Source organism: Drosophila navojoa, chromosome 3 (assembly GCF_054131105.1).
Source record: "Drosophila navojoa isolate 15081-1374.11 chromosome 3, UAZ_NAV_1.0, whole genome shotgun sequence".
Taxonomy (NCBI): Eukaryota; Metazoa; Arthropoda; class Insecta; order Diptera; family Drosophilidae; genus Drosophila; species Drosophila navojoa.
This window is the reverse complement of record NC_142891.1, coordinates 13,995,103-14,021,107: the sequence shown is the minus strand read 5'-3', so window position 1 is coordinate 14,021,107 and position 26,005 is coordinate 13,995,103. Positions and strand designations below refer to the sequence as shown.

General features: G+C 39.2%; 2 protein-coding genes across 4 annotated transcripts in view; one reads left to right on the top strand and one right to left on the bottom strand.

The window, feature by feature from the left end:
• LOC108658133 (uncharacterized) overlaps positions 1-26,005 on the top strand; it is a 143,867-nt gene that overhangs the window by 7,551 nt on the left and 110,311 nt on the right. The window contains exon 2 of the mRNA XM_089256884.1: positions 19,458-20,464. Within this exon, the coding sequence (XP_089113010.1) occupies positions 19,653-20,464 (812 nt within the window). The 5' untranslated portion in view covers positions 19,458-19,652. The remainder of the gene's footprint in view (positions 1-19,457; positions 20,465-26,005) is intronic.
• On the bottom strand, positions 680-15,351 carry LOC115563805 (cGMP-dependent protein kinase 1). Of its 3 annotated transcripts, none has more exons than XM_030387332.2 (11): positions 14,991-15,351; positions 12,070-12,829; positions 6,827-6,898; positions 5,462-6,463; positions 3,160-3,320; positions 2,791-3,074; positions 2,563-2,732; positions 2,250-2,488; positions 1,869-2,186; positions 1,577-1,808; positions 680-1,306 (listed from the first exon to the last, which is right to left on the bottom strand). In XM_030387332.2, the coding sequence occupies exons 2-11, from the start codon at positions 12,172-12,174 to the stop codon at positions 791-793; spliced, it is 3,099 nt and encodes a 1,032-aa protein (XP_030243192.1). In that variant the 5' UTR covers positions 12,175-12,829; positions 14,991-15,351; the 3' UTR covers positions 680-790. The 3 variants fall into 3 exon arrangements, with proteins under 3 accessions (XP_030243192.1, XP_089113417.1, XP_030243193.1); XM_089257291.1 differs by having other exon boundaries at positions 15,002-15,351; XM_030387333.2 differs by having other exon boundaries at positions 5,462-5,878; positions 14,991-15,349.

Below are 26,005 nucleotides of genomic sequence, written 5' to 3'. Positions count from 1 at the left end.
ATGGATACAGTATGCAACTTGTTATAAATACCTCAGGCTAACGTAATTGTGCTTGACTTGGCTTCATATTTGAGCAACAACCGCAATTTCCCCAGGCACATACAACAAGGCTGTCGATGCCGAGTGGGCGAGAGAGAGAGAGAGAGTGAGTGTGTAAAAGAGAGAGAGAGACAGACAAACTGCACTTTATTATTATATTCAAAAACAATAAAGTTTTGTGTCGTATGCAGCAGACGCAACGTGTCGTTAGGCGGCAGACAATGCAATTATATTGGATGTGCTTTTAGAAGTATCTGTAAGACACAAATGAACGTCAGCGGCATGACGACAATAATGAGTGCCTCGACTCGAGCTGAGTTGAGGCGACAGCCGCAGACAATAGACAGGCCCAGACAAAGTTGCCTCTACTTCGGCATTATGATACACAGTTGCAGCCAGGAGCCAAATACAATGCAAATGCGAATGCGAATGCGAATGCGAATGCAAATGCAGTCATGTTTTCGCAGAACTTTGGACGCCATGGGCCAAGCGGGAAGTTCGCTGAATGCGGCTAATTGAAAATGCCGAACTGTGCAACATGTCCAACTCAACTCGATAACTTGATAACAGCAGCCACAGACAAGTTTGCGCCGTTAATTGAAGTGGCAGAGGCAGATAGGCTAAACAACAAGTGCAAGTCTTAAACAAGCGTAATATCAATTTATTTACAACTTACGTTACATATTCGCCCCCCGCCAACTACGTGACTAAGATTTACCACTAAAAAATATCGCTTGAGCTGCAAACTTCTTCAGAAATCCTTATCCCAGCCGCTCAGCTCTTCGGGCGGCTCGTAGTCCGTCTCCACGCCCAGCGGCATAAAGTATTGCAGGTCGGTCAGACTCCTCAGCACGCGCTTGATGGGCGAGGGCAACTGCTTCTGCTTGAGCTTATTCCAGTCCAAGCTATCGAACCAGCTGTGCCGCTTGATATCCGCAATGCCCTTGCGCTGATAGCCCAGTCGCTCCGCGGGCAGCTGCTTGCACAGGTGCCGTATCAGGTTCTGGGCGGACTTGGGTATGCGCGAGGGCATGTGGATGACATCGATGCCGCTGAGGATGTTCTGATAGATCTTCACCTGATTGACCCCTCGGAACGGTGTCTTGCCCACCAGCAGCTCATAGACGAGTATTCCCAGTGCCCAGTAGTCCACGGATCGATCGTGACCACGGTCCAATATTATCTCTGGCGCCACATACTCGGGCGTGCCGGCAAACGTGTTTGTCTTCTCGTTGGGGCGCACATACTTGGCAAAGCCAAAGTCCACCTGACCAGAAATGAGGAGAGATTTATTAATTTCTAATAGAATACCAAAGTCCATCGATTTTTTTTATACAATATTGGGATCTACGACAAATTTCAAGTCTCTAACTCTTGTAGGTGCTGAGATCGGGGCGTTCAAGCATACGGACAAAGGGAGGAACATACAAACTAACAGAACTAAATTGACTCTACCGGGCTTATGAGCTCTGCCCTGCCTCCCTTATAAAACATTTCCGAATTTTCAGGAGAAACTCTTAAGTGACATTCGGCTTACCAGTTTGCAGTAGCCATCGCTGCTGAGCATTAGGTTCTCTGGCTTGAGGTCTCTGTAGATGAAGTTGTGGGAGTGCAGAAAGTCAAAGGCTTCCACAACGCAGCCAGCTATGAATTTGGCAGTCTTATCATCGAAATACTGACGCTTTGACATGACCGTCCAGACGTCGCCGCCCATGCAGGCCTCCATCAGAAAGTACACATACTTCTCGTTACGATAGGTGCGATAGAGTCTAGATGGGACAGAGCGGGTGTTAGAAATGTTAAGTTAATTTAAAGCAGATCCCACTCACTGCACTATGAAGGGCGAAGCGCGACATTTGATCATCACGTTCTTCTCATTGTACACATGCTCGATTTGATCCTGTTTGACGACCTCGATCTTCTTTATGATCTTCAGCGCAAATGTCTGATTGTTGTGGGTGACCAGATCCACCCGGCCGAAGGCACCGGCGCCCAGGGTTGCCACCTTCTTCAGATCCGAAATGGCAATGTGGGCGTGCTCGTTGTCGAACTCGGTGCTGCGAGTGCTCGCACGGCCATTCTCAATGGCCTGCTCCTGCGGCTTCTCGCTCAGCTGCTTGATGGTGCCCAGGTAACTGATGAATGCTCTGAAAAGGGCGTGGGAAATGTTGTCAGGGAGGCTTGCTTGTTGGCAGACTCTCTCCACTCACTCTCTGTCCAGCTTGAGCACTTCAGTGCCCGGCGCATCGGCATAGACACTCGCTTGTCTCACGTCCGCATTCATCAGCGCCTGCTCTCCGAAGTAGTCGCCCCGTTTCCGCTTGGCCACGACCTGCTCCTGCTTGGACTCGTCCCTCTTCTTGATGGTCACCGTGCCGCCGCGTATGATGAAGAACTCATTGCCCACCTCGCCCTCGCGCACAATGCAGCTGCCGGTTTCATAGAATTTCTGCAAGAGAAGCAAATCTCCCCCAAATGAGTATGGACTCAACTATAGCTGAGCTCCTTAGCTCAAGCACTAACCCGCTGCAATAGATCCACAACTTTGTTGAGTACACTCTCGTCGAGCTCCTGCAGGAAAGGCGCTGAGCGCAGGAACTGCAAATTCTCCTCGCGCTCCCGCGAGCCGGAGATTTGCATGATGGCTCGAAATGTCTCGCGCGTTATCTTCCAGACTCGAGCATCGGTGGCAGCTGTTGGAGAGAAGGACCTTAACGTTTTTTCGCCTGGAATCTCTGAATTTACGCTCACCCTTAATGGTGGCCTTGCGTGGCGCGTTATAGAGTATTGCCAGTTCGCCAAAAACCGTGGCTGGGCCGAAATTTCCGACATGTTTGCCCGCCTGTATGACGTCGTAGTAGCCCTCGGCGGAGACAAAGAACTCGGAGCCCTCGTCGTGCTCGTTGATGATGTAACTGTTCTTCTTGTAGCTGGCCGGGGCCATTGCATTGATGACCATGTCCTTGCGCTCCTTGTCCATTAGATTATTGAGGAAATCATTGCGCTCGATGGCCTCCAGTATGAGATTGCGTGTGCTATGGATAATGGCATTGATATATACATATATATATAGATGGGGTTTACCTTGGCCAATAAACCAGAGTTGTTTACTCGACTTACGCTTCGTCCTTTGCATTAAATTCGATTTCAATATTCTGCTGCACGGGCAAATTCGGTCGCACATAGATGAGGCCACCCTCAACGCGATGTGTTTTGGCTGTGGAGCCTCTGCGGCTGCTCTTGCTGCCCGAGTCGCTATCCTTGCGCTGGCCCACTTCATCCTAATTGATGCGGTTGATTACGAGCAGTGGCAGTGGCATCGAAAATAAAATATAAATGAAGCAGACATTCGGTTATTTAGCTGTTTGTTTTCCACCGTCCAATCTCTTAACGTGGTCAACTGAGTTTTCGTGGTTATTTGTTGACAGTTCGAGTGGAGCATCCAGAGATTGGAGCAGAGTAATTTCGCTTGATACATAAACACGGGAAAACTTCATATCTCTCCTGCACTAACAGTTTAATTTCTGTGGGGGCGGGAGAATTTTACGACCGCCCATCATGACGCGAACTGTCACCCATTAAAAATTTAGCTCCATTTACACAGCGGAATTGCAGTCATTTGAAGCATTTGCTGCTGGCAGCCAGAGTCAAGGCTTAATCGCTGCACGTGGGCGGCCCGAAGGATAATTTAGGGCTGGCGGCTTACAAGGCGCAACATCAGCCAAAAAAATCGCCAGTTGCGGGCTGGCGAATTTCGCTGTCTCAGCGGCAGCTTAGCAAATGGAGCAGGATTGGGCTTGGGCTACAGGTAGAAGCACAGGTGGACTCTGGCACAGCAATGGAACGAGAAATGGCAACAGCTGCATTCAGGAAGCGAGCGAGACAGAGAGGTAGAATGAGAGAGAGAAAGAGAGAGAGAGAGAGCTAGGATAGGGAAAGCAACAGTTTTATCTGTTGGCTGCTTTTGTTGGCCAAAAGTTAGAGTTCATGTCTGTTGGCCAACAATTAACATTCCGTTTGTAATTAGTAGCATGTCGAGGAGCCAGCTCTGTCTCCCTCCGGGCACCCCACGATTAGTTGCTACAATAATACACCGACTTTTGCGTAGTGTTGGCTTATGTTTTGTTGCCTCACTACCCCCATTCTACTGTTGTTATAGTTGTGATACAATATATGTATGTTGTGGCAGTGGGAAATATTTAATTAGTAATGGGTACTTAGTTACTGCCACAGCCAGGTTAACAGAGCTGTTGGCCTCGTTTAAAACGGGCTGCACATTCGGGTGGGGCAAGAAACAAGTTTCATTCGGATGCAAAACTTTGTTGAATGTAATTATCCAGATATGCATTTCTAGTGTAGAATGGTGTTGAGAGAAAGGGCCTTATGATAATAATGATGATGATGATGTTTACTGTGAAAGCAGTGTAATTTATATTGCTGAGGCTCATATGATTATATCAAATATATATAATCATATTGATGTACCATCAGAAGTCTTCCGAATGGGGGAGAGAGATAGAGTAAGTGAGGGACAGAGAGTGAGAGAGAGAGGGAGACAGAGACAGAGAGAGAGGAAGAGGAGAGTTAGAGGAAGAGAGAAGAATGGAGAAGGTGAGAGAAAGCGGAAGACAGAGACAAACATAGAGAGAGATAGACAGAGGGAGGGTGAGAGAGAGAGAGAGAAAGAGTGTGTGAGTGAATGCGAAAGAGAGATAAAGAGAGAGCGAGAGACGTTTATTGGACTGAGCCACATAAGTCATATTTGAAACCTTAAAAATATTAAGAAAAGCTTCCCCATGGGCCAGGCTTATAAAGAGACAGAGTGAGACAATATGATTCATTAGAATGTCCAATAATGCAATTTAAGTAGAATTGAAATGATCTCACATAGAATCAAAGGCACTAAAAGACATCGCATGAATGAATAATGCATTATGCTATGGAATACTGTTATTGTGTCCACAATCGAAGAAATAACAGCTCAAATTATTCTTCAAAAATCGTTGGTATATGATTGTCTTAAGTCATTCAGAAAATTGTATAACGAGGACTCGGTCATAAAATTTTTGCTTTATATGCAATACATAAATATAATGATTAGTCACCATCTTTGGTAGCCACACCTACAACTTATAAAATACTTTATCGCGCCCCAGCTCTTATTTGGCTTTATTGAACTCTTCACACAAATGGGATTGCAGGGGTTCGCTACGAGTACCTTGACTACTACTTTAATGCAGCATTCCCCTGGCCTAGAGGCATACTTGACAGGATTGTTAAGGAGACTGAGCTGCTTATTTGACCACTATCTGTGCCCTGCACATATCAGGCCAGCTGCACCACTGATGCGAGCACTCAAAAGAAAAACCACGAAATACCGTTCTATCATGTTTTACCACAGCCCAGATGATTCATTACGTACTTGAGTGACTACACCGTCCGGTACATCGCCTGGCGGCAGTTCCTTGGTGGCAGCCGGAGGTTCGGTGCTTCGCTTCTTGCGCAAATGGAGTGGGGTAACCGGCTTTAGGAGCTCCACTGGCAACGGCGGCGGTGGTGGTATGTTAATGTGCGGCATTGTGGATACACGACGTCGCTGGCCGTTGTTGGCGAACGTTGGCTCGTTGGTGGCTATCGTGCTTTTAGATCTTCTTAGATAATTGAAGGAGACATTTGAGGGCTCTGCCGGTGCGGATGAGGGCTCTACCAGGCGCTGCTGCTGTCGGTCCGTTGGCAATGTGCCGTTAGTGAGCTTGAGCTTGTTGTTGCTGTTGTTGTTGTTGGCATCATTGCTGTGACAGGACAAAGTGTCATCAGTATGCTGTTCGGCATTTAGTACCTGTGTATGACCAATGAAAAATTTAACATTTGCCTTTGTCGGCGTCGCTGGTGTGAATATCGAGGACGTGGCTGTCGATGGGGTTTGCTGTTGGACTGGCTCATTGTGGCCAGCGCTCTCATCAGTTATGCCATTCACACTTCCTTTGAGTTTTGGCTTGCCAGCCACAACATTGCCAGTCAGTGGCAGCGCCAGCTCCTGCTCCTGCCGCTGCTCCTGCTCCTGCTCCTCTCTTGTATGGCTTTCATCAGTGTCACTTTGAACATCATCGCCATCCATATGGGGCGCCTCGGTGGGCAGCGCTGTGGGGCGACGTTCTTTGACGGGTTTTAATTTTGAATTGTTACGTGTGACATTAATTGCACTGCCATTGGCCATAGAGCTCTTCTCCTTGTCCGTCTCCCTCTCCTTGTCCTCGGTTTGAGGTCTGCTCCTGTTCGAGCGAAACTTTTTTGTCTGCTGCTGCTGCTGTGGCTGCTGTTGCTGACTCTCTAGGAGCTCGGTGTTGACCACATTTTCGGCCACAGCTTCGAGCGGCTGGGCGGCGGAGCTGGAGGGCTGTTGTCTTAGGCGCTGCAGTTGCGCCTAATAGGGCCCGGGGGTATAGCCAGGTGTGGACGTACGCCCCAAACATTTACAAAGACAAACACAGGTGCGGAGGTGCATGTAGGTCCGTGAGCATTGTATAAGTTGTTGTTGTTGTTGTTGTGTTGTGTACATATTTACAAGTGTTTCGTGTTTGTTGTTGTTGTTGTTGTAAACATCATTTCGTTTGAAAGTATAAGAAACATGTGTGCAAATATTAATTGAGTTTGCCAAAGGCAAGCATTGAATGGCAGGCAAGACTGTGCTGTATGCCGTATGCCGACGGACCCGTGATTTTTGTGTGCTACGGTAAAGTGCTTTGCAACAGGTCGACTGTATAAATGAGAAATAAAATGTACTCACTTCACTTGTGCTGGGCGTGATGATGGGCGAGTAAAGCGGTTCCTCCTCGCGCCGTACGTAGAGACTAATTTCCTGAAAGTATATAAAAAATTAATAAAAATAATAGTATGTAATATTTACGAAAATAAAATGGAATCAAATATGCTTAAAAATGTGTTAGACATGAAATATCAAAAGTTAAACGATCAGAAAGAGCAGTGAGAATTAAAGATAGTAAAATTTTAATAAATAAAAAAAAGTAGATACAAATATTTCGAATATTAATTAGCATAGTAATGTATAAATTAAAATAAAATTATATAGAAATATTTAAAATGTTAATAACATGCCTAACATAAGCAAATTATTAACAATTTTTGTGATATTTGCTTCACTACACAAATATTTATTATTCAGTTAGAAAATATGATGAAAAAATACAGTAATAAATATAAATAAAATACAGTAATAAATATTAAACAAAAGTATTCTATATAGCACTTAAAATATAATATTTATCATGTAAGATTTTCATTTTAAGCACACATCGAATTACTATAATATTATTAATAATATTAATTTGATATAAATTCTTTAAACTTAAAAAAAAGGGTGTAAAAAATTATAATAAATATGCAAATTAAATAGTGTTAGGAAATATTCTTTTTGTAAAGCGAGGGTATTGCCATTTCTATTTAAAGAATTAAATATTATTTATTCTATGTACACTTCACTTCACTCTAAAGTGCTGCGGCAATCGTTAACAGCGCCATGTTAAGTTAACAGCTGCAGCTGCTGCAGCTATGTGAATGCAAGTTAAACAGAAATTCAGCTCGACTACTTTTATGCATTTGTAAAGAAAATATTGTTTAAGTACTCTAGCTTAAATTACACATAAAATGTTAAGACTGGCAGCTACTAAAGCGTTGCGACAGCCGCTTAAAATTTATGTTCTACTTAATTTAGCTTCCATTCGGTGTGGAGTGCCAAAGCGCGTCAAATGTCAACAGGTCTCGGTTAAAAAGGGAAAAACTACGTACATACATATGTATATATAAAAGATATATATGACAGCGAAGAGAGCAGCAACGGCAACTGCTACTGCAAACAAAACAGCAACAAAACACACAAAAAAAGAAGAAAAAACTATGTGAAAAGCGAACAAAAAACAAAGTTGCAAACAATCTGTGAAAGTAAGCATATAATGCCAGTTGAGTGGGTGTGTGGGTGATTGTGCGGGTGGGTGGTAGTGGGTGTGAGGGGCTGTGCGGCTGTGCGGCTGTATCTGTCCGCTGCTTTGAAATCAATCTGCTGCTGACACAGCTGATAAATACGAAAAGCCATGCAGTTGTATGTCTGCAACAGTTGCCAGTTTATCCCGCCATTGAGCCTCAATAAACAGCAAACAACAACAACAACAGCAACAGCAACAAATGTCCATTGTGATGCCATTTGTATCTCGGTGCCTTATAAATATGTTTCCATATTGTCGCATTTATATCTATGTGTATCTGTGTATGTGTGTGTGTGTGTGTATTGTGTACGCATTAGACTCGAGGCTCTTCATATTGCATGAAAAGTAAAAAGAGCTGTCATTTATCTGAAGCCAACTGAGGCCAGGCCAGGGCAGGGGGCGTTTCCACACTTCTTTTGATTTGATGACAGCTGAGGCTTAAACGGATTGATGAGCTTTTCATGCCAGCCAAAGTCTATACAATTTCATTTTAAATTCGACTTTCATAAGCTAATTGAGTTACCCTGTGCATGAGTGTATCTTACATATACATACGTATCCATATATTGTATGAAGAAATATATTTATATTTTAGCTTCTTTACATTTGATATCTGGCTACCCACTTGACTCACAACATTATCTTCGTTGTTTGTCCGAGTTTATTTGCGCGCACGTTGCTCTAAATAAATAGTAAAGGTTATTCGTATACCTATAGATAGCATAGCTTTATATGTATAAATATAGATATATCATATATAAGTACATATACGTAAACATATATTCATATATTTGTGTATACACACGTAATAAGATGCAAATATATGTATATTCTGAATACGCTTATTTGAATTCCAATTTCCTTCTCATTTAACTATTTATATCAAATTTAATATTTTCTGATATTAACATAATACAAAAGCTTATTTTTACGATTTAAAAATGTTTTGTTTTATTACACATTTTTTATTAAATATGTATTCATTAGTAGTTTAATTTATGTGCATATAAGTTGCTCACAAATTTGAATTAACTATGTTAAAAAGTATTGTTCAAACACTTTTTAACATAGTTAATTCAAATTTGTGAGCAATACAAATATTTAAAATTAATTTTCAATCGAATAACATTTTAGAGTTCAATTAGTCTACAAATTCCCATTTTATATATAAACAAAGTTTTTTTTATTATTAAAAAAATAAGAGTGTGTTTCTGTATTCGTCTTTAATATTTATACTGTATCGCGTTTCATTTGAATTTCTTGCGCGCATTATTTGTGTATTTTATTTTTATTTGTTTATTTCTTCGTTTCTTCGTATGTGCAGTTGATAAAGATAGCATGAATTTTTTATATGAGGTCGCCACAATTCTAATAAAAGTATTGTTTGATGACGACAAAGCTGGTTAAGTGTCTGCTGGAGTAAATTCCAACGTTTTGTTATAGCAAATGAAAACTTGTATTTATTTGCGTTAAAGAAGATTTTTAAAGCAAAAAAAAAAATAAATAAATAAAAAAATAAATAAATAAATAAAATAAAATTATGTATATAAAATAATATATTATTTCTAATAAATATAATCATTTAAATAGTTAAAATAAAATATGTTTATGAGATATACATATACTTATTAAGAACTAAGTAAACTACTCCATAAATACAACAAATTTTAAAATGAAATTTCATTATATAAGATTACAAAAATTTAATACTTTTAAAAATGGATTATTTTTGTATAAAATATATATTTATAAGAATTTTGTTTTGAGTACGCTACAAATTTAATATCTGTTAAATATAGATATATTAATATCAATTTATATGAATTGCTTTCACTTGAAACATTTAATTAATTTGATTAATTATTTAAGTTAATTCCATTTATTTATTTAAGCAATTTTAAATACCTTTCGCATTACAAGATAGAAGTAAATTTCTCTCTTCTAAGCCTTTGCAGCTCAAAGCATTAGCTAATCAGTACAATAAATTTCAATTATTTAATTTAAGAGCATAGATTATGCAATTTAAATGAACTGCCGTAGGTAAGACCAGCGATTATAGACTTATTCCTTGCCAGCTCAGCCTCCGGCTAAACCTGTTCTCAACCTCCTCCGCCCACCTCGGGCGCCAGTGCTGCCTCCGCCGTAAAATGAGAGAGCATCTTATCGCTCAATTGGCAGCCAGGCATGTGGGCAATAAAATATTCAAACCTTTTTTGGGGAGCCTGCAGGCAGCAGTCTAGCTATCGTTGGTGTTGTTGTTGCTGTTGTTGTTGCTGCTGTTTGGCAAAGCCCACAAGCCGCATAAATAAACACATGTCAATATGCAGGTCGCGTGTTTGTCTCCACTTTGATATGCTAATCAGACATAAACGACGACATTTTGACAGGTTTTCCGTTTTCCCATCGGAAACCGCAGTCGAAGAAAATGAAAATCGCTGGAAAATGTTGTCGATAACAGCGTCGCCTCCTGCCTCCTGCCTCATGCCTAAAGCAATTTCTTTGCTCTGCTGCGCTCTGTATGGCAAATCCGATTGTTAATCGTTGCCTACAAAGGGTTTTCGGCGGAGGCTCTCCCAGTCGAAGGTCTATCAAAAAGCTAACAGCAACCAGCAACAACAAATAAGAGAGAATAAACAAAACAAAAAAGTAAAAATACTTTACTTTTATTGTATTTATCGCAACGTTTGAAGATGTCAAACTCAAATGCATTTATGTTCCCTTTGGGTGCTGTTTGCTCAGACGACTTTCACTTTGAACTGCTCGGAATGAGGCCCAGGGCTCGATGGTGCCTGCAATCCTGTCGATCCTTATCACGTTGTCAATCCGACAGCACTCGCAGGCACCGAGCTTGGAATGTTGCCAATGATTGTGTGTGTGGCCGGAATGTACTTGCCTTCGATTTATGCATGAGATTCAGACCACATACATATGTCCCATGCGCTGGCTTATCATATTTTAGCATAGGAAATGTTTGTCAACCTGAGAGATTGATAGAAATTGAACTACGAAATATGTTTGTAAATTTCGATTTGAAAATCCAATTCGAAATTGGAAAATTTTTACTCAAAACATTGACTTGCCAGCCGGGGCTCATATCTTTTTCAATTAAAGACTATCTGGAGCCGTTTTTATAGAAACTTTAAGACCTGGTTATTATCAAAAATCCGAAAAACTAAACTAAAGGTGCTTATATACTTTCGCCTCAGATAGATAACAGTCCAGCAATTGATACACAGAAAAGGGGGCAAAACAACAAAAATTAGTGGCAAATAAACAGATTTCATTGGCAAATAGATAAGAGAACATAATGTATTATGATTTACCGTATTGCCTGGATAGTTATGCCTAATTATAGCAATTTGTATACTCTAGCGATAACGTTTACCTGTGGAGTATGTTATTTAGCATAACTGATCTGTTTAACACAGCCATGTTAATTTACAGGAAATGGGTTTGCCAAAATCTCTTACTAGCATACACCTGTTATGTACTCTTCATAGCTATGCTAAAAATTCTAGCTTAACAGAAGGAGCTCTGCAACACGTCTCTACAATCGGTTACTAACATAAACATGTTATGTTAAGGGCGAGTTTTGTTGATTTCGACTATAACAGAAACATGTTAAGTAAAAGACGACGTAATAATTATGTTATATATGCAGTCAGCTTTGTTAGTGTATTTGTGCTGCAGTGCTTTAATGTTGTTTTTTTTTTGGTTCTGATAAGGTCATTTGAAAAGTGAACGTCACAGTTTTCCGAGTCGCTGATATAGATAACAACACTTTGCGGCACACACGTGTTACGTTTTCTATACAATTTTTTTCTAGTTAGTTTTAGTATTTGGTTAACCGTTAAATGTTTGGTTGTTGTTCTATTCGAGCTACCCCTCTGCCGACTCACTTAATTAAACACTTAATCAACAACTTATCAGCGCTGCCTATTACAGCTACTAAATGTATGAGTGTGTGTTGAGTTTGAGGTCTGCTTCTCTTTCAGCAAGAGCAAGAGCAGCAGCAGCAGCAGAAACTTACCACGGGGCTGCCTTGTGTGTTGAGTATGGTGTCTGTGTTCTCATCTTCAGCCGGCGTAAATTTGTTTTTGCTGCGATGATGGAAGAGACGCGGAAAGCAGGCCATTTTTTGTTGTTGTCGCGGGTTGAGCGGCTGTGTTTGGCCTGGGCTAGGGGTCAGGCTGCGTGGGGAGTTTCACACGTTGGGCGCTACGCTCGTTGAGTCGTTAAATAGTTGCCTTCTAGCACTAAGCTAAGGTGAAGTGCGGTGTGGTGGGGAGAGGTGTGGTGCTGTTTATTTGCTGCCTGCTGCTGTGGTTAGTTGTCAGCTACTACAATATTTTAGCATATTTATCGCAACAGCATTTGTTGCTGTTGCTTTTGCTGTGCTATTATTTGTTATTGTTATTATTGGTGTTATTGCTCTTATTGTTATTGTGATTGGTTGCTGCAAATAACGGTTAGCCGTTCGTTTAACGCCCCTTAAACCGCTTTTTTGATAACTGTGGCCAGAATTGTGATTTATGGCCGCGCTTTTAATTGCCCGCTGTAAATTGGTTGCGTTCGGCTGGAATTGCTGTAACTCGCGATTTTCCGATTGTTTTTTCGCACTCAATTCGAACCGATTTCAATATCTATTGGATTTTAGCGAACACTTGACGCTTTATCAGCCACCCCGACTACACAAATACATATATATCGAGCTATATTTATATTTGTATATGTATGTGATATAAATTTCTTTTTAATTTGATTAGCTTTATGGCGGACTATTTGATTTGCTGAGTTTTTTAGAGGCTAAAATCATTGAATATGCTTTTTTTTATGATTTTTTTTTTTTTTTTTTTTATCGGCCAATGTTGTATTATGTTTAATCAGTTTGTATGGAGCAACTAAACATGATATCAAAGTTTGTTCACGATTAAATACTTTCTAGGTTCTGGCAATACCTATTTAATAATTTGCAAGGCAGCTGATTAATAAAATACATTTGGGGACCTATTATCTATAAAAGTTAATGTTGGCCTTGAATAAAACTTTCGCTATATAAAGCGCAGCAACAGATTATCTGATGATGAGCTCATACAAATATTTTCCACCGTAGGCGTTGGAATTTTTAATAGCTACAATATAAACGTGGTAGAAAAAATCGCAAAATACCCCAACTGTACATATAGAGACCCTAAATAGATAATACATACTATGTAGAGTCTATAATGCTAATAGACTCGAAAGAGCCTGTAGGCCTCTCAAGCCGTCAGTCAGGCCCTATGCACGTTATAGACTTTATAAAGCCTATAAAGAGCATTGATACATTGAATATATATCATATAGAGCCTATAGACACTATATATTCTACATACAGAAAATCTTTGTCTAATAAAATATAAAGACTATTGAAATAGGATATATATATAATATAATATATTATAATAACAAATCTATTCTCCAACTACTATTCAATTAAATTGTGAATATATTATTAAATGAAGCTCTCGAACATGTCAAGGACACTCGTGCGGTTTATCGGGCGCACGCGGCGCTGTCACAAGTAGTGGAAAGCGGAAAATTAGCTTTTCATCAGATATATTTGTGCGCTTTTGAGCAAAAGTTGTAAAGTTCATAAATTTCACGCATCGCCAAATGGATGGGCTAATTAGTCAAGGCCCGAGGCCAAAGCCAAAGGCAACGCCAACGCCAATGCCGATGCGAAAGGTTCCACTACCTAAATTTAACCCTTCGTCCCAGTTCGGCCTGGGGCGCCGATGAGTCAGCATTGAAGTGGGTTTTGGGCTTTATCGTGCATCTCTTATCGCATGGAGTGCTTAATTGTTTTCTATTTATGCGGGGATTTCATTGTTTGGCCAATTGCCTGAGGCCACCAGAGACGCCGTTCTGGCCTTTTGCCTTGTGACCGTGAATCGAACTGGTCTCTATCTAATCAGCTCAAGCGGACCTTTTATTTTTTAGTTTTTTTTTTTTTTTGGGCCAAATGTCAGCCAAGTTTTAACTGATTTCACTCTTACTCTCTCTCTCTCTCTCTCTCTCTCTCTCTCTCCCTCTCTTGCCCTGACAATATCACTCTGCATACATCTTGCTACTTATAGATGATATCGGCCCTTATCAGCAGTTTGTATTACACGACATCTTTGTAGATAACAGCGACCGAACACCGCAATTGCTTATTGCAAATCGAAAAAGAAGTGAAAACTGTTTTCGCTTTGTATTTCACTTTTTTCCCTTGTTTCTTCTTGCTAACAACAACATCAACGACAAGCGACCCATAACAGTCACGAGTCCGTCATTTATATTGTTTTATTGACATTTTTTTCAGTTATCAGCGGAATGTTTTTTCTTTTTTGTTTTTTAATTTACTATTTGTTTTGTTGTTGATTTTCTTTAACTAAAGTTAAAACAACTTTTCACAGATTTTTTAACAGACAAGTCTTTAAAGATATTACCACAATTTATATTATTTTGTATTTATTTTTATATCTATATTTATATATATTTAAAATATAAACTTTATTATTTATACTTGATTCACTTATAGTTTTTCACTATTTTTGATTATTTTTATTGAACTGAACAATTTAAGAAAAACACTTTTTGATTCGTTTCTCGATTTGAGCTGGGCCAACTGAAATTGCTTATAAGAATTAAGCTTATTTCTTGATAGATTAGATATCCGTATCAGGCGCAATGTGATTGATTTGCAGTCGTGTTCCACTCGTTAGGTGAATACACTACTCCATGTACAGCAAAGCATTTGACAGCGCAGATCTCGGTTCGAGCAGCGACTGCAAACCGAGCAGCTTTCTTATCGAATTTGCTCTATAATTTCATGGACATCGATAAGTGCGACAGCGGTTCACAGTCGTTGGGTGTTTTTTTTTTTCTTTTTAGATTTCTTATACATTGGTATATTCTCTGTTTTTATACATTTCATTCACCGTTTAGCAAAGCAGTTGCGGTTCGGACATGCCCGTCGCTCATGAGCTGTTATGCAAGCATTTCCGTCAAGAACTTTTGATTTCTGCGCATATTTCATTGAAATATCGTAATTGAGCACGTTACAATTTCCGCCTCGTTTCGTTCGCGCGAGAAGTCACAATTATGAGCCGTATATGAATAATGCTATATGTGGGAGAGCCGACTGCTCTGTGACTGCGCGATCCGACGCACTCGCTAACCGGGTGGGTACACCTGCCGCCGTGGAGGCTGATAACTCAACTAATTTAACGCGGCCAATTTAAATTGGCAATTCGCTCGACGCGCCGGCAACAACTGCGGCAGCAGCTGAGCAGCAAAAGCAGCGCAGCAACTGCCTGCTGGGCCCCGGGGCTCTTTATCGGTATCTGAGTTTCAGCTTGAAGTGCCCCTGTGCACCCGCCCCCGCTAGCGTCGCTGAACGCCCGCCCCGTTATCGTCGGACAGGTGCAGGGCGGCGCGTCATTGTTTTGACGTCAACTGTTTGCCTTTCATTACATTCCACCATCAATTATGTGGATTTACTTTAAACTGCATCTAATCGGGATTTAACGGATCGCCAAGTGCTGGAAATATAAATGAACAGCTTAGGCCTACTTAGGTCATATGTGCTTGACTGTAACTAAAATTGAAATGCTGTGAATATGCTGTCTGTTGTCTGTTTTTGTATTGTACAATTCGCTATTGAATTGTTTCGATATATCAAAATATAAATAATGAAATGATTGATTGACTTTGCTTCTTGACGGCCTCTTCTCTTTTCTCTCTCTCTCTTTCTCTCACTTGGTCTCAGTCTGCCTCGAATGGCCTTTTCTCTCTTACTCTGCTTGTGTTTCTATCTGTGTAACTTGAAACACACACACACATACACATACTCTCTCTCTCTCTTTCTCAGAATGGAAGAGATTGTTTGTTTCTCACTATCTGCCTCTCTCTCTATCTATGTCTATATGTTTATATTCTTCACGCTCTCTCCGTCTTTCTTTCGCTCTCTTATCCTCTTACCCTCATTCCCTTATTGATACGCTTAGTCTTGCTCTCGCTCTCTCTCTCTGTCTTTCCTTTTCTGCCTCTGCTCCCTCCCGCAAAGGGATAAGCTTTGCTTTCTCACTCTCTCTTTCCCGCTCTCTATATCTCTCTCACTCTTTTCAAGCATGAATTCTAATCTTCTTTTTAAACTAACTAAAATACTAGCTAAAATACACAGTTACACGACCGCTACACACTGCTGCCAAAAAGTATGCAACACTTTATTATTAGTCAGTTGGAGATTAACTATTGAAGAAGCGTTCAAGTAGCATACTTAAGCATCAAGTCTCTCTAATGCTTTAATATATATGTCAAATGCTTGCAGATTAAGCAAAGCTCAAATAAATGTTTGGGCCAAAAACGAGGCAAACTTATCCCGCTCGCAGCTGTTAAGGCAATAACTCTATAAAACCCCCTTGAGAGATATATGTACATACATATATCTATTTATAGCATATGCATGCCTCGGCAAGTAAATTAATTTTTTGCGAGCACAATATTCGCCTGGCAAGCTTCGAAATATTATTCATTATGCCTAAAATGCGTAACTAAAGTAATTTGAAAGTAAAAATCGCGCACTCTCACGCACGCTGCGAGGCAGGCGTTAAGGCTTGAGAGCGAATGCTGAGGGCCGCCCCAAAGACTGGGGAGCCGGGGGCTGTTGAAGGCCTACGACTCGGCGGGTGCTGCTCACATGTGTCAGGCCTGTCATCTAAGGCTTGTCTCTTGGCCCAGACGAAGCTGCAGTGCCTTCGGGCCTCCAAATGTATGCACGTGTTACGACATTGTCATTTGATTAAACTTGTTAGCGCACGCAGCCTAAGCAGCCTCAGCAGCATCAACCGTAGCAGGAGCAGCGGCAACAACAGAGTTTAGGCACCTCTTGGCCAACTTTACCGACTTCTTAAAGTTAAATGCGACGTGAGAAAAATAAATTGGAGAATGCTTCAAGTAGACGAGCGACATTTAGACACAAATTGATAAACAAACGAGAAAGCGTTGAGGCATATTTATTTATTTGATAAACTGAGCAGAACGCGTTTAGGCATATTTATTTACTCTAACCTGTTTTGGCAAATCTGATTTTTATTGTATATTTATTTTAATAGTTTTGAATTGTGAAAAATATTCATATTCGTAAACCTTATTTTTGGGTAATTTTAGCTTTTTTGTGAGATACTTCTTTAGTTTTTAATTAAATCGTAGAACAGCTGGACTATGAATATGACAAGCAAAAACAAGGCAAAATAGTATATTAAATAACTATTTATTATTACTGGAGTACCTCGTATGGTTTCAAAAAGAAAAAAATAATAATTATTATTTTTTTAAGATATTTTGGAATATTTATGTAGCATTTATATATTGAATTTAAAGAAAATTAATGTTGAATGCATGTGAATTTCAAATAGATTTTCTAAATAATTTCATATAAAAATCTAAAGATTTTGAATCTCAATGTAGATAATATAAATTGATAATTCATTAATTAATAATTCTCATAGAGATCGATTCGATGATTAATAATTACTTAATAGTATCACTTTGCTGTTGCTTTCACCTACGTGTGCGTTTCATAATAATAATTATGAATAATTTCATTTCTATAATCAAATAAAAATAAATGTCTGGTTAGTTATCAACAGCCAAGAAAGTGACACAGAAAAAGCTTAAATTTTAATAACAAATATACCAAAGTTTTCTAAAAAATGTTAAGCTTCGTGCTGTCCATCTCTGCCAAACAGCAAATTTTAGTTTCGTACAAATTTAATCTGCTGTGAGACAACAAAGTTATATTCACCTTCTGTGTGGCCCACATATAAAGGCTTTAGACAAACGAGAATTAATAAAGCCAACATGTTGTTTACTAAGAATAAGAGGCTTACAATATACCTTGGACTTTTTTCATATTTCGCATAAATGTTTTCTCTAAATAAATTTACTTGCAATCAAAAATAATTTATTTATTTTTCATATTCTGCTGCTCAAGTATTTATATAGATTTAGTTTACTTATATACATCACTTATTTATCTATAAAACTATGTTGGCTGTAGGCCGCACTACATTTAGTTTTATCGGGCAAACGCCACAGCTTGAGTCTGTCAATAAGTGATGGATCAAAAGCTCACACCTCTGCTGACTCTCCTCTGACTCTTGAGCCACGAGGCATCTGCAGCTGGCATTTTGCTAAATTCAATATAATTTGGTTTTGTTCCTATAATTTCTCTGATAGTTATTCTGGCTTCGGCAAATGTAGTTTATAAAGCGCAAAGTAAAAATATATAAAATAAAATTAAATTAAATAAAATAAAATAAATTTTAATAGTATTTATTTATTTATTTTTTTTTTGAGAAATAAAAAAAATAAAGTATTTTATATACTAGTTAAATTTGTTTTTAGTGAAATTGCATATTTTGATTAAAAAATATATAAAATTGTATATGATGAAAATTGAGATAACAAATATGTATATCATATATTTTATAAAATTTTAAATATTTGTATTCCTTTTGCATATTATTTTTCGGTTTATATTTATTAAATTTTTGCTGACTTAAGTTTTTGTATATCTAACTCACTCACTTTGATAATTTCTTTGAGTTTATGTTTTTTAAAGTCTCATATATCCCTAAGTTAATATTGTCTACTCCAGTCCGACACTAAAAGATCTCTTTCTCTCTCTCTCTCTCTCTCTCTCTCTCTCTCTCTCTCTCTGTCACTATCTCTGTCGAATATTCTCGCTCAGCTAGCTCATATGTCTGTCCGGATTGCGTGATGTTAAGCCTAACTCCACTAAACGGAGGCTTCCGCTGGCCAACGGCAAATCTGGCAGTAAAATCCCCACAAAAACTACGAAAGTCAACCAGTTGAAGAGCTTTTTGGCAGTTTTGGGCTTTGGGCGCTGCTCGCAGGCATCTGCAGCGGCATCAACACTAGGCCCAACAAAATATGGGAAAACAATTTGAAAGTTGACAAAGAAAAACGCTCGAGTGCCGCGTCAAGTCGGGTCGAGTCGAGTCGAGAGGAGAGCCCACAGCCCAAAACGCAGAGCCCAGAGCGCAGAGCCTAGAGCCTTTGTTTTATGAGTCGGCACGCTTCACAGCGGCCATGATTGATGCGTGGCAATGCGCTCCATTTTTAGTGGATTTTCAAATTGCTTTTTCACGCTGACAGTTTACGATTTTCCAGTGTGTTAGTGTGCCGTGACATGTGCAACGGCTGCAACCATGGGCGATGGCTGCTAAGGGGGGAGGGGGATGATATTGGATGAAACGACAGCGGCAGTTATTCAAATGCAAACGACAGCTGTCAAAATGGTTTTTGCTAAAAATTTCACATCATTTCATATGCTCCATCTCTCTCTCTCTCTCTCTCTCTCTCTTGCAGTGGGCCTGCTGTCGATGAGTGGCTGGACTGCAGCTGCAATTGTGACAACTGAACGTGTTCCATGCATATCGTTTGCCAAATGATAAGACGACGAGGGGAACAACACGAAGGAACAGCTGTGTGGCGATTCAGTTGAACACACGTAAAGGAGCTCATCAGAAACTGGGAAACGGAAGAAACACAAAAGCCAAGTCAATGTCGCTGCTGACAATTGTCAGGTTAACAACGATATTGCTGCTGTTCATGCTGCTGCCGGCGGCAACATTGTTAACAAATCAACAACAACAACAACAACAACAGCTGCAACAGCTGCAACATGCACGCTTCAGGCGTCAAAACAACCCGGATCAAAAGTTTTCGCTGCCTGCGGTTCCATTGCCACCACCGCCGCCTTTTCCAGCGGCCAAGCATAACTTTGCCCTGAATGCCTTTGCCATTGGCGAGCATTCAGCTTCGGCTGGCAATGGCAATGGGAACGGCGGCGGTGGTGGCAGTGGTGGCTCCTTCTCTTCATCCATTTCCTCTTCGTCCGGCTGTGGTGGCTTACTCAAGTCACGCTATGGCCTCATTCAAACGCCAAATTTCCCGCATCGCTTTGCCACGCCCATCGAATGCGTTTGGATAATTGATGCCTCCGAGCTGCCGGCCACCGCACAGGGCAACGTCTCCATTGTGGTCTATCTGACGCAGCTCTATGTGCTGGGCGGGCTCAAATTCACCGAGTACATGTACTACTCGGACGACTTCAAGGTGCCCGCCCATCGCGTCTTCAGCCTGACCGAGGAGGAGGTCACCCAAGTCACCTGGCTGCAGTTCAACAGCCAATACCTGGAGATACGCTTCACCATGGCCACGCTGGACGGCACCCATTTGCGGGCTCTCGATCGACTGCTCGACGTCTACGGCTTCAATATCACCTACGAGGTGCAGCACGAGGTGAAGGCCACCCAGTGCAATACGCTGCAGTGTCGCTTCCTGGGCGACTGCTATGCCAGTGCCGATTACAGGTGAGTGAAATGCTAGAATTAAGATAAAAGAGTATACGGCCTTGACAATTATGATGACGACCAACCTAACTCTATATCTGAGCACAGCATGCTTGCAATAACCATATCTGGGCTAGTCTTATGTTAGGGTCTTGCGAGCATTTCATAAATTAATAGAAGTCCTAACATATGTCTAAATATGCCTAGTACATATTATATACATATATATCTTTTTGAAGAAAAGTTTAAGATAGCAGTTTCCAATACTAAAACTGTTAAAAGAGTGACAAACGATATTTATATAAATTTTCAATGTATGAATATTTAATGAAACAGTTGTATAGATTGTGCATAGAGTTTACAAAGAACTTATATAGTTTTACATATGGGCATTTCTTCAGAAAACTCTGCTTATGTAGCGTTTTTTTTTTTTTTTTTTTTAATTTAATTTTTTTATTTTATTTTTTGTTTCTTTTTCTTTTGATTATCTCTATAAACTGCTGCTGACATAGAATTTGTTTATGATTAAGATATAGAATTTACGTAGCATATAAATATATATTTAATAAATAATTTATTTTAATTCTTTTAGACTTTTTTTTTTGAGATATTTTTATTATAATCTTTTTTTTATATTTTATATAAACTAAACTTTATATAAAGAATTCATTTGTATTTAAAATAGATTATATAAAAAGTGTTTTTGGGGTTTTTAAATAAATTAAAAAAATAATATAGACTTACACAATGATATTATACAGATGTTATAAAGACTTTAGAGAAAAATATTACGAATATATATTATATATATATATATATATATATATATATATATATATATATATATATATATATATATATATTTTTTTTTTTTTTTAAATATATATATAAATAGTCAGTTTTATATATACATTTAAAATAGTTGAAAGTCTTGTAAAGACTGTTAACATTCAAACTGCTTCAAAAAACTAAATTCGTTCACCATATCACTCACAGAATGTAAAATAAATTCCCTATATTCCCATCGACCGGCAGATAAATTACATTTCCTTTCATATATTAAAGTCTCAATATCTTAAGCCTGATTGCATTTTCGATAGGAATGTGAAAATAAACAAATCAAATCCTTTTCTGCAACGACATTGAGTAATCCAGAGATTCACACAACGATTCGGGCAAGGGCAAGGGGTATGGAAAGGGGAAGGGGAAGCCTGCTCCCCGAACATTTAGTACAATGTGTTAACTAGCGTAATGGGTTCAATCTTCAACTGAACCCGGCGCAACCCAAGTCAGAGGCAGATCCATTTTGTATGACCCGAAAATATTTCATCAATCAATCACGTCGGGGCAACCGCTGTCCGAAGCGACTCCGAGTCCTGCTCCTGCCAGCGACCTTGCCCAGAAACCGAAGCTACACAAATTCTCATGTATGTCAAACTCAATTGCCAAAGTTATTCATAAGGACCGAAGCGAAGTGTGTGTGTGTGCGAGTGTGTTTTGTTCCCAGGTAGAAGAGGAAGACTACCCAGAGTTGGAAAATGCATCATGTGCTGCTGCTGCTTCTTCTTCTATTCCTGCTTCTGCTTCTGCTGCTCCTTCATTTCAATTGACTTTTGGCGTATGCAAACTTTTTGTATAGATTCGTTTTTGTTTTATTTTGTTGCTGCTGCTCTTTTTTGCTAGCCCCAACCAAAATGTGTTGGCAATGGCTTTCATTGTTTGGGGGCCTGCCTCTTACACAGGGGAAACAGGAAGCGGAGCACAACGAAATGGAAGTTATTTGGCAACAGCAGCGCCAGCACCAGCCACTGGAACATTGCAAAATGTATGGCTCCCACTTGGTTTAGGCCGAAAGCCGAGAGCAGAGAGCCGAAAGCTGAACGCTGAATGCTGGCAACTGAAAGCTGAAGCTGAAAGGCCCCAAACAGTTGTACCGTTTTGCCATTTCTAACGGCTGGCAGCAGGAGGCGGGCTAAGATTGATATGCAAACATTTAACAGTTTGCATGGTTAGCTGCCTGTGATTTTGGCCGCGTTGCGATTGCCGCTTAGTTTATATGCATTGACCGGAACCAAAAGGAAGCTCAATTTTGAAATCGACAGCACCAGCACAGCCCCAGCCAGCCCCAGCAGCCCCAACAGCCCCAGCAGCAGTCGCAGTGGGGCAAAAGGTCGAGAGGCGCAAAAGTTCGGACTTGCTTAAATATGCGTGGCAACCGGACGCAGGTGGTGCAGCTACAGCACCACTGGGCCATCGCACCACAGTCAGCCATGTTTTTTATGGCTTCTGTTGTCGTAGTTGTCGAGTTCTTGGCCATGACTTATAAATGGGCAGCACTGGCGCTAATGTGCCACTAGCTCACTAAAAGCAATATCATTTATGAAGGTTAAACGAATGCCGAGCGCGTTCAGAGCAGACAGAAGGCTATGCTTAGCGAAACTTATGAAAGTAATAAAAAACAATCATCGAAGGCCATTCGTGAGACACTTGGGAAAGAGGCTCCACAATTATCGAGAAAAGGAAATAATTATATTTAAATATATGTGTATAAAAGATGAAGACATATATATATATATATTAGTAGGAAGTTAAAGAAGTATAAACAAGGAGAATTCTTTATATATATATATATATTAGTAGGAAGTTAAAGAAGTATAAACAAGGAGAATTCTTTATATATATATATATATTAGTAGGAAGTTAAAGAAGTATAAACAAGGAGAATTCTTTATTGAAGCATTGAAATCTTTAAGCAGAGAAGAATTTAATAGACTAATCAAAGTCATCCCATTCAAAATTTAATCACTGATTTATCTTAAATAAATATTTATTAAAACCAGAAATATAATCATAGCAGCATGTTAAAAAAATTATTTTGTTTAGTACTTTTATTTTAGACCATAGATGAATCATTTTTATATATATATTTATTTATTTATTTTTTGACGTTAAAGTTTTTATAAATATAATAAAAATAGTATGAATTTATATTATAAATATAATAAACTAATATAAGAGAACTTGCTTTTGGCTTCAAGATCAATATAGTGAGACTCATATTAAGTAAGCTCTTTACACAAAAAATAAATATTAATAATAATAAAATAATAGCTGACTTATTAAGCTTTTGACTGTTGAGGGAAAAAAATATCTTGATATTAAAAAAAATATGTTTAAGTTTTAATTTTAAGGTCAATTGAATGTAATAACAGATAGGCAGGCAGGTGCTAAGGCTGCTCAGTAACATATTATATATATACATATATTAAATTAATATATAACGTGAAAGTCCTCTGATATAACTATTACAAAATCTTCGACCTATGTAAGAGTTCTCAAATGCTTGTGTTGCGCATATGGTTATCAGGTTGTATTTTAATATATATGTATGCAGCCATATGGGAAGAAAGATTTGAAGGGGACTCCTAGAACTCTCAAAAGTTTACTTGAAGAAGAGCGTAACTAGAACGAGTTTGAGTGAGGAGACTTAAATAACTTCAAGAGTTGTAGTATTTATTCGAAATTCAGAACCCAATTTGCTTTTCTTTTGCGTCATACTATCGAACCGAAGTTTCAAACAGACAAGAGAGCAACTTCAACAACTTGAGCAACTTGAAGAGTTCACGTCAATGTCGATTCTCAGTAGAGCTCAGGCTGTTGGCAGATGTTTTCTAAAAAAAAAATATAAAAAAAAAATTACATTTGAAAGTTGCCTCGGCGAGCAGGATGCCCGGCGGATATACAGCTAATTGCCGTAAAGCGCAGAGCAGCACGAAATAGAGACGCAATTAGCATAATAAACAAGCCCGGGCCGGGCAGCTCGAGAGTTTGGCAGTTGGGCCGATCGAACAAATTGAACAATAGAATTGTTAATTTGAAATTTAACGCTTACGAATTGGGCAATTCGAAGGCAATTTACACGCCATTGGCAATACAGTGGAACCGCAGCACAAGGAAGCAATAAAAAGGAAGAAGCAGAACAATCAATTATCGACACTGGGTCAAGCAATGCGATTTATGAGTAGGGAGCCAGAAATTAATAAATTAAAAGCCAAAACCGAAACAAAACAATTTTGGGCTTTTCAATGTCCAACCGAAAACAGAAAAAGTTCACTGTCTGCTGTGCTACTTAGCATAATTAACATTAATTGGACAGCGCGAAGGCAGAGAGAGGGAAAGAGGGGGCGTGTTTGCCTGGCTAATTGAATATTAATATTAATATTAATGTCAAAGTAAAAGCGAAATGTGTTGCCTAGAAATTTAATATAAAAGTGACTGTTCAGCAGCATCCGATGGCGAAGCAGAGACAAAGTTCTCTCCGCCCCACCATTCTCAATGGAGAATCGAGAGTGTGGCACGTAATGCCAAGCGCCTGTCACGTCAACTTAATTAACAACCTTGAGGCAAATGAGGCACCAACCTGGCTCACGGCTCTCTACGTGTTGTCAGATAAACATGCAGAGCAGAGATAGCGTCGGGCGTGAGCGTGGGCGTGGCAGCGGTGACAAGTAACTGAAGTTTGTTGACTTTATAGTTTATGCCACACAACAACTGCCACTCCCACACTCTGCCCCTGCCTCTCCCTCTCCTACCCTGAGTTGGAGCCGTCAGCTTCAGAATTTTTCATTGCAATTTTTATGATTTCGCCCGCTCAACGCGTTTTCTTAAGCAGATGTGGGAGCAGGCGAAAAAAAAGAAGAAAAGAAATGCATAACAGTTGAAAATCTGAAATGCTTGATAAAACGCTGCGAGTGTCGAGGGTTGCGTCACACACTGCGTATGCTTGACATTCCCTTTGGCTGTCTCGCTCGTCTGCTGTTTGTTTATTAATTTCACTTTAACTGCCTTCCCGCTCGCCTTGGTTTTGTGTGCAAAATTTTATAAGCCCCCTCAAATGTGGAAAGCAAAAGCAAGTCACGGCTGGAACACAAGCGGAGAGCAGAAAAAAGTATTTCATTTTCATGTCAACACTGGGCGCTTTTCAAATTAATGAATGCTCAAAGGCGTCCTTTTTGAGCGAATCGAAGCCATATCTTAGGCATTCTAGAAAATATCGAATGGTTTTTAGAAGCATGGGTATTTAAATGATTTATTTAAAATAATAGATATAATAGGCAACGTGATAATATTAAACAAGAATTCCATTATCTGCCTTATATGTGTGGATAAAATTTGTCTAATTTGTAATTTATTAGTCTAAGTGTTTAATCAAATTACTAAAAATTCTAATAAGGTTTCATATAAATAAATCAGCTGAATGAACTGCATTAACGTATACATATTTTTCATTTTTGTATAGTTCTTTACCTATTTATATTTATGGTAAAGAAATATATAACTATTTGATAATAATTAATCTATTAATATGTATACCAGAATTGCCATGTGTTTCATAAAAATAAGTGTGTTTAATTAATTATGTTGTTTATTTATTTATTAAGAAAAATTCCCAAAAGTTTTATAACAGAACATCGCTTAATTAAATAAGTCCCAATTGTTTTTTTTTTTTTCAATATAGTTTTTAAATTTGTATTTTAATAATTAATATTAATATTGCTGAAA

Coding starts and splice junctions, on each gene's coding strand:
- LOC115563805 (XM_030387332.2), bottom strand. CDS start 12,174: ATGGCCTGCTTTCCGCGTCTCTTCCATCATCGCAGCAAAAACAAATTT. Junction 2,489..2,562: donor TTGTGGATCTATTGCAGCGG/GTTAGTGCTTGA, acceptor CTTCTCTTGCAG/AAATTCTATGAAACCGGCAG. Junction 1,809..1,868: donor GCTTCGCCCTTCATAGTGCA/GTGAGTGGGATC, acceptor TGTCCCATCTAG/ACTCTATCGCACCTATCGTA.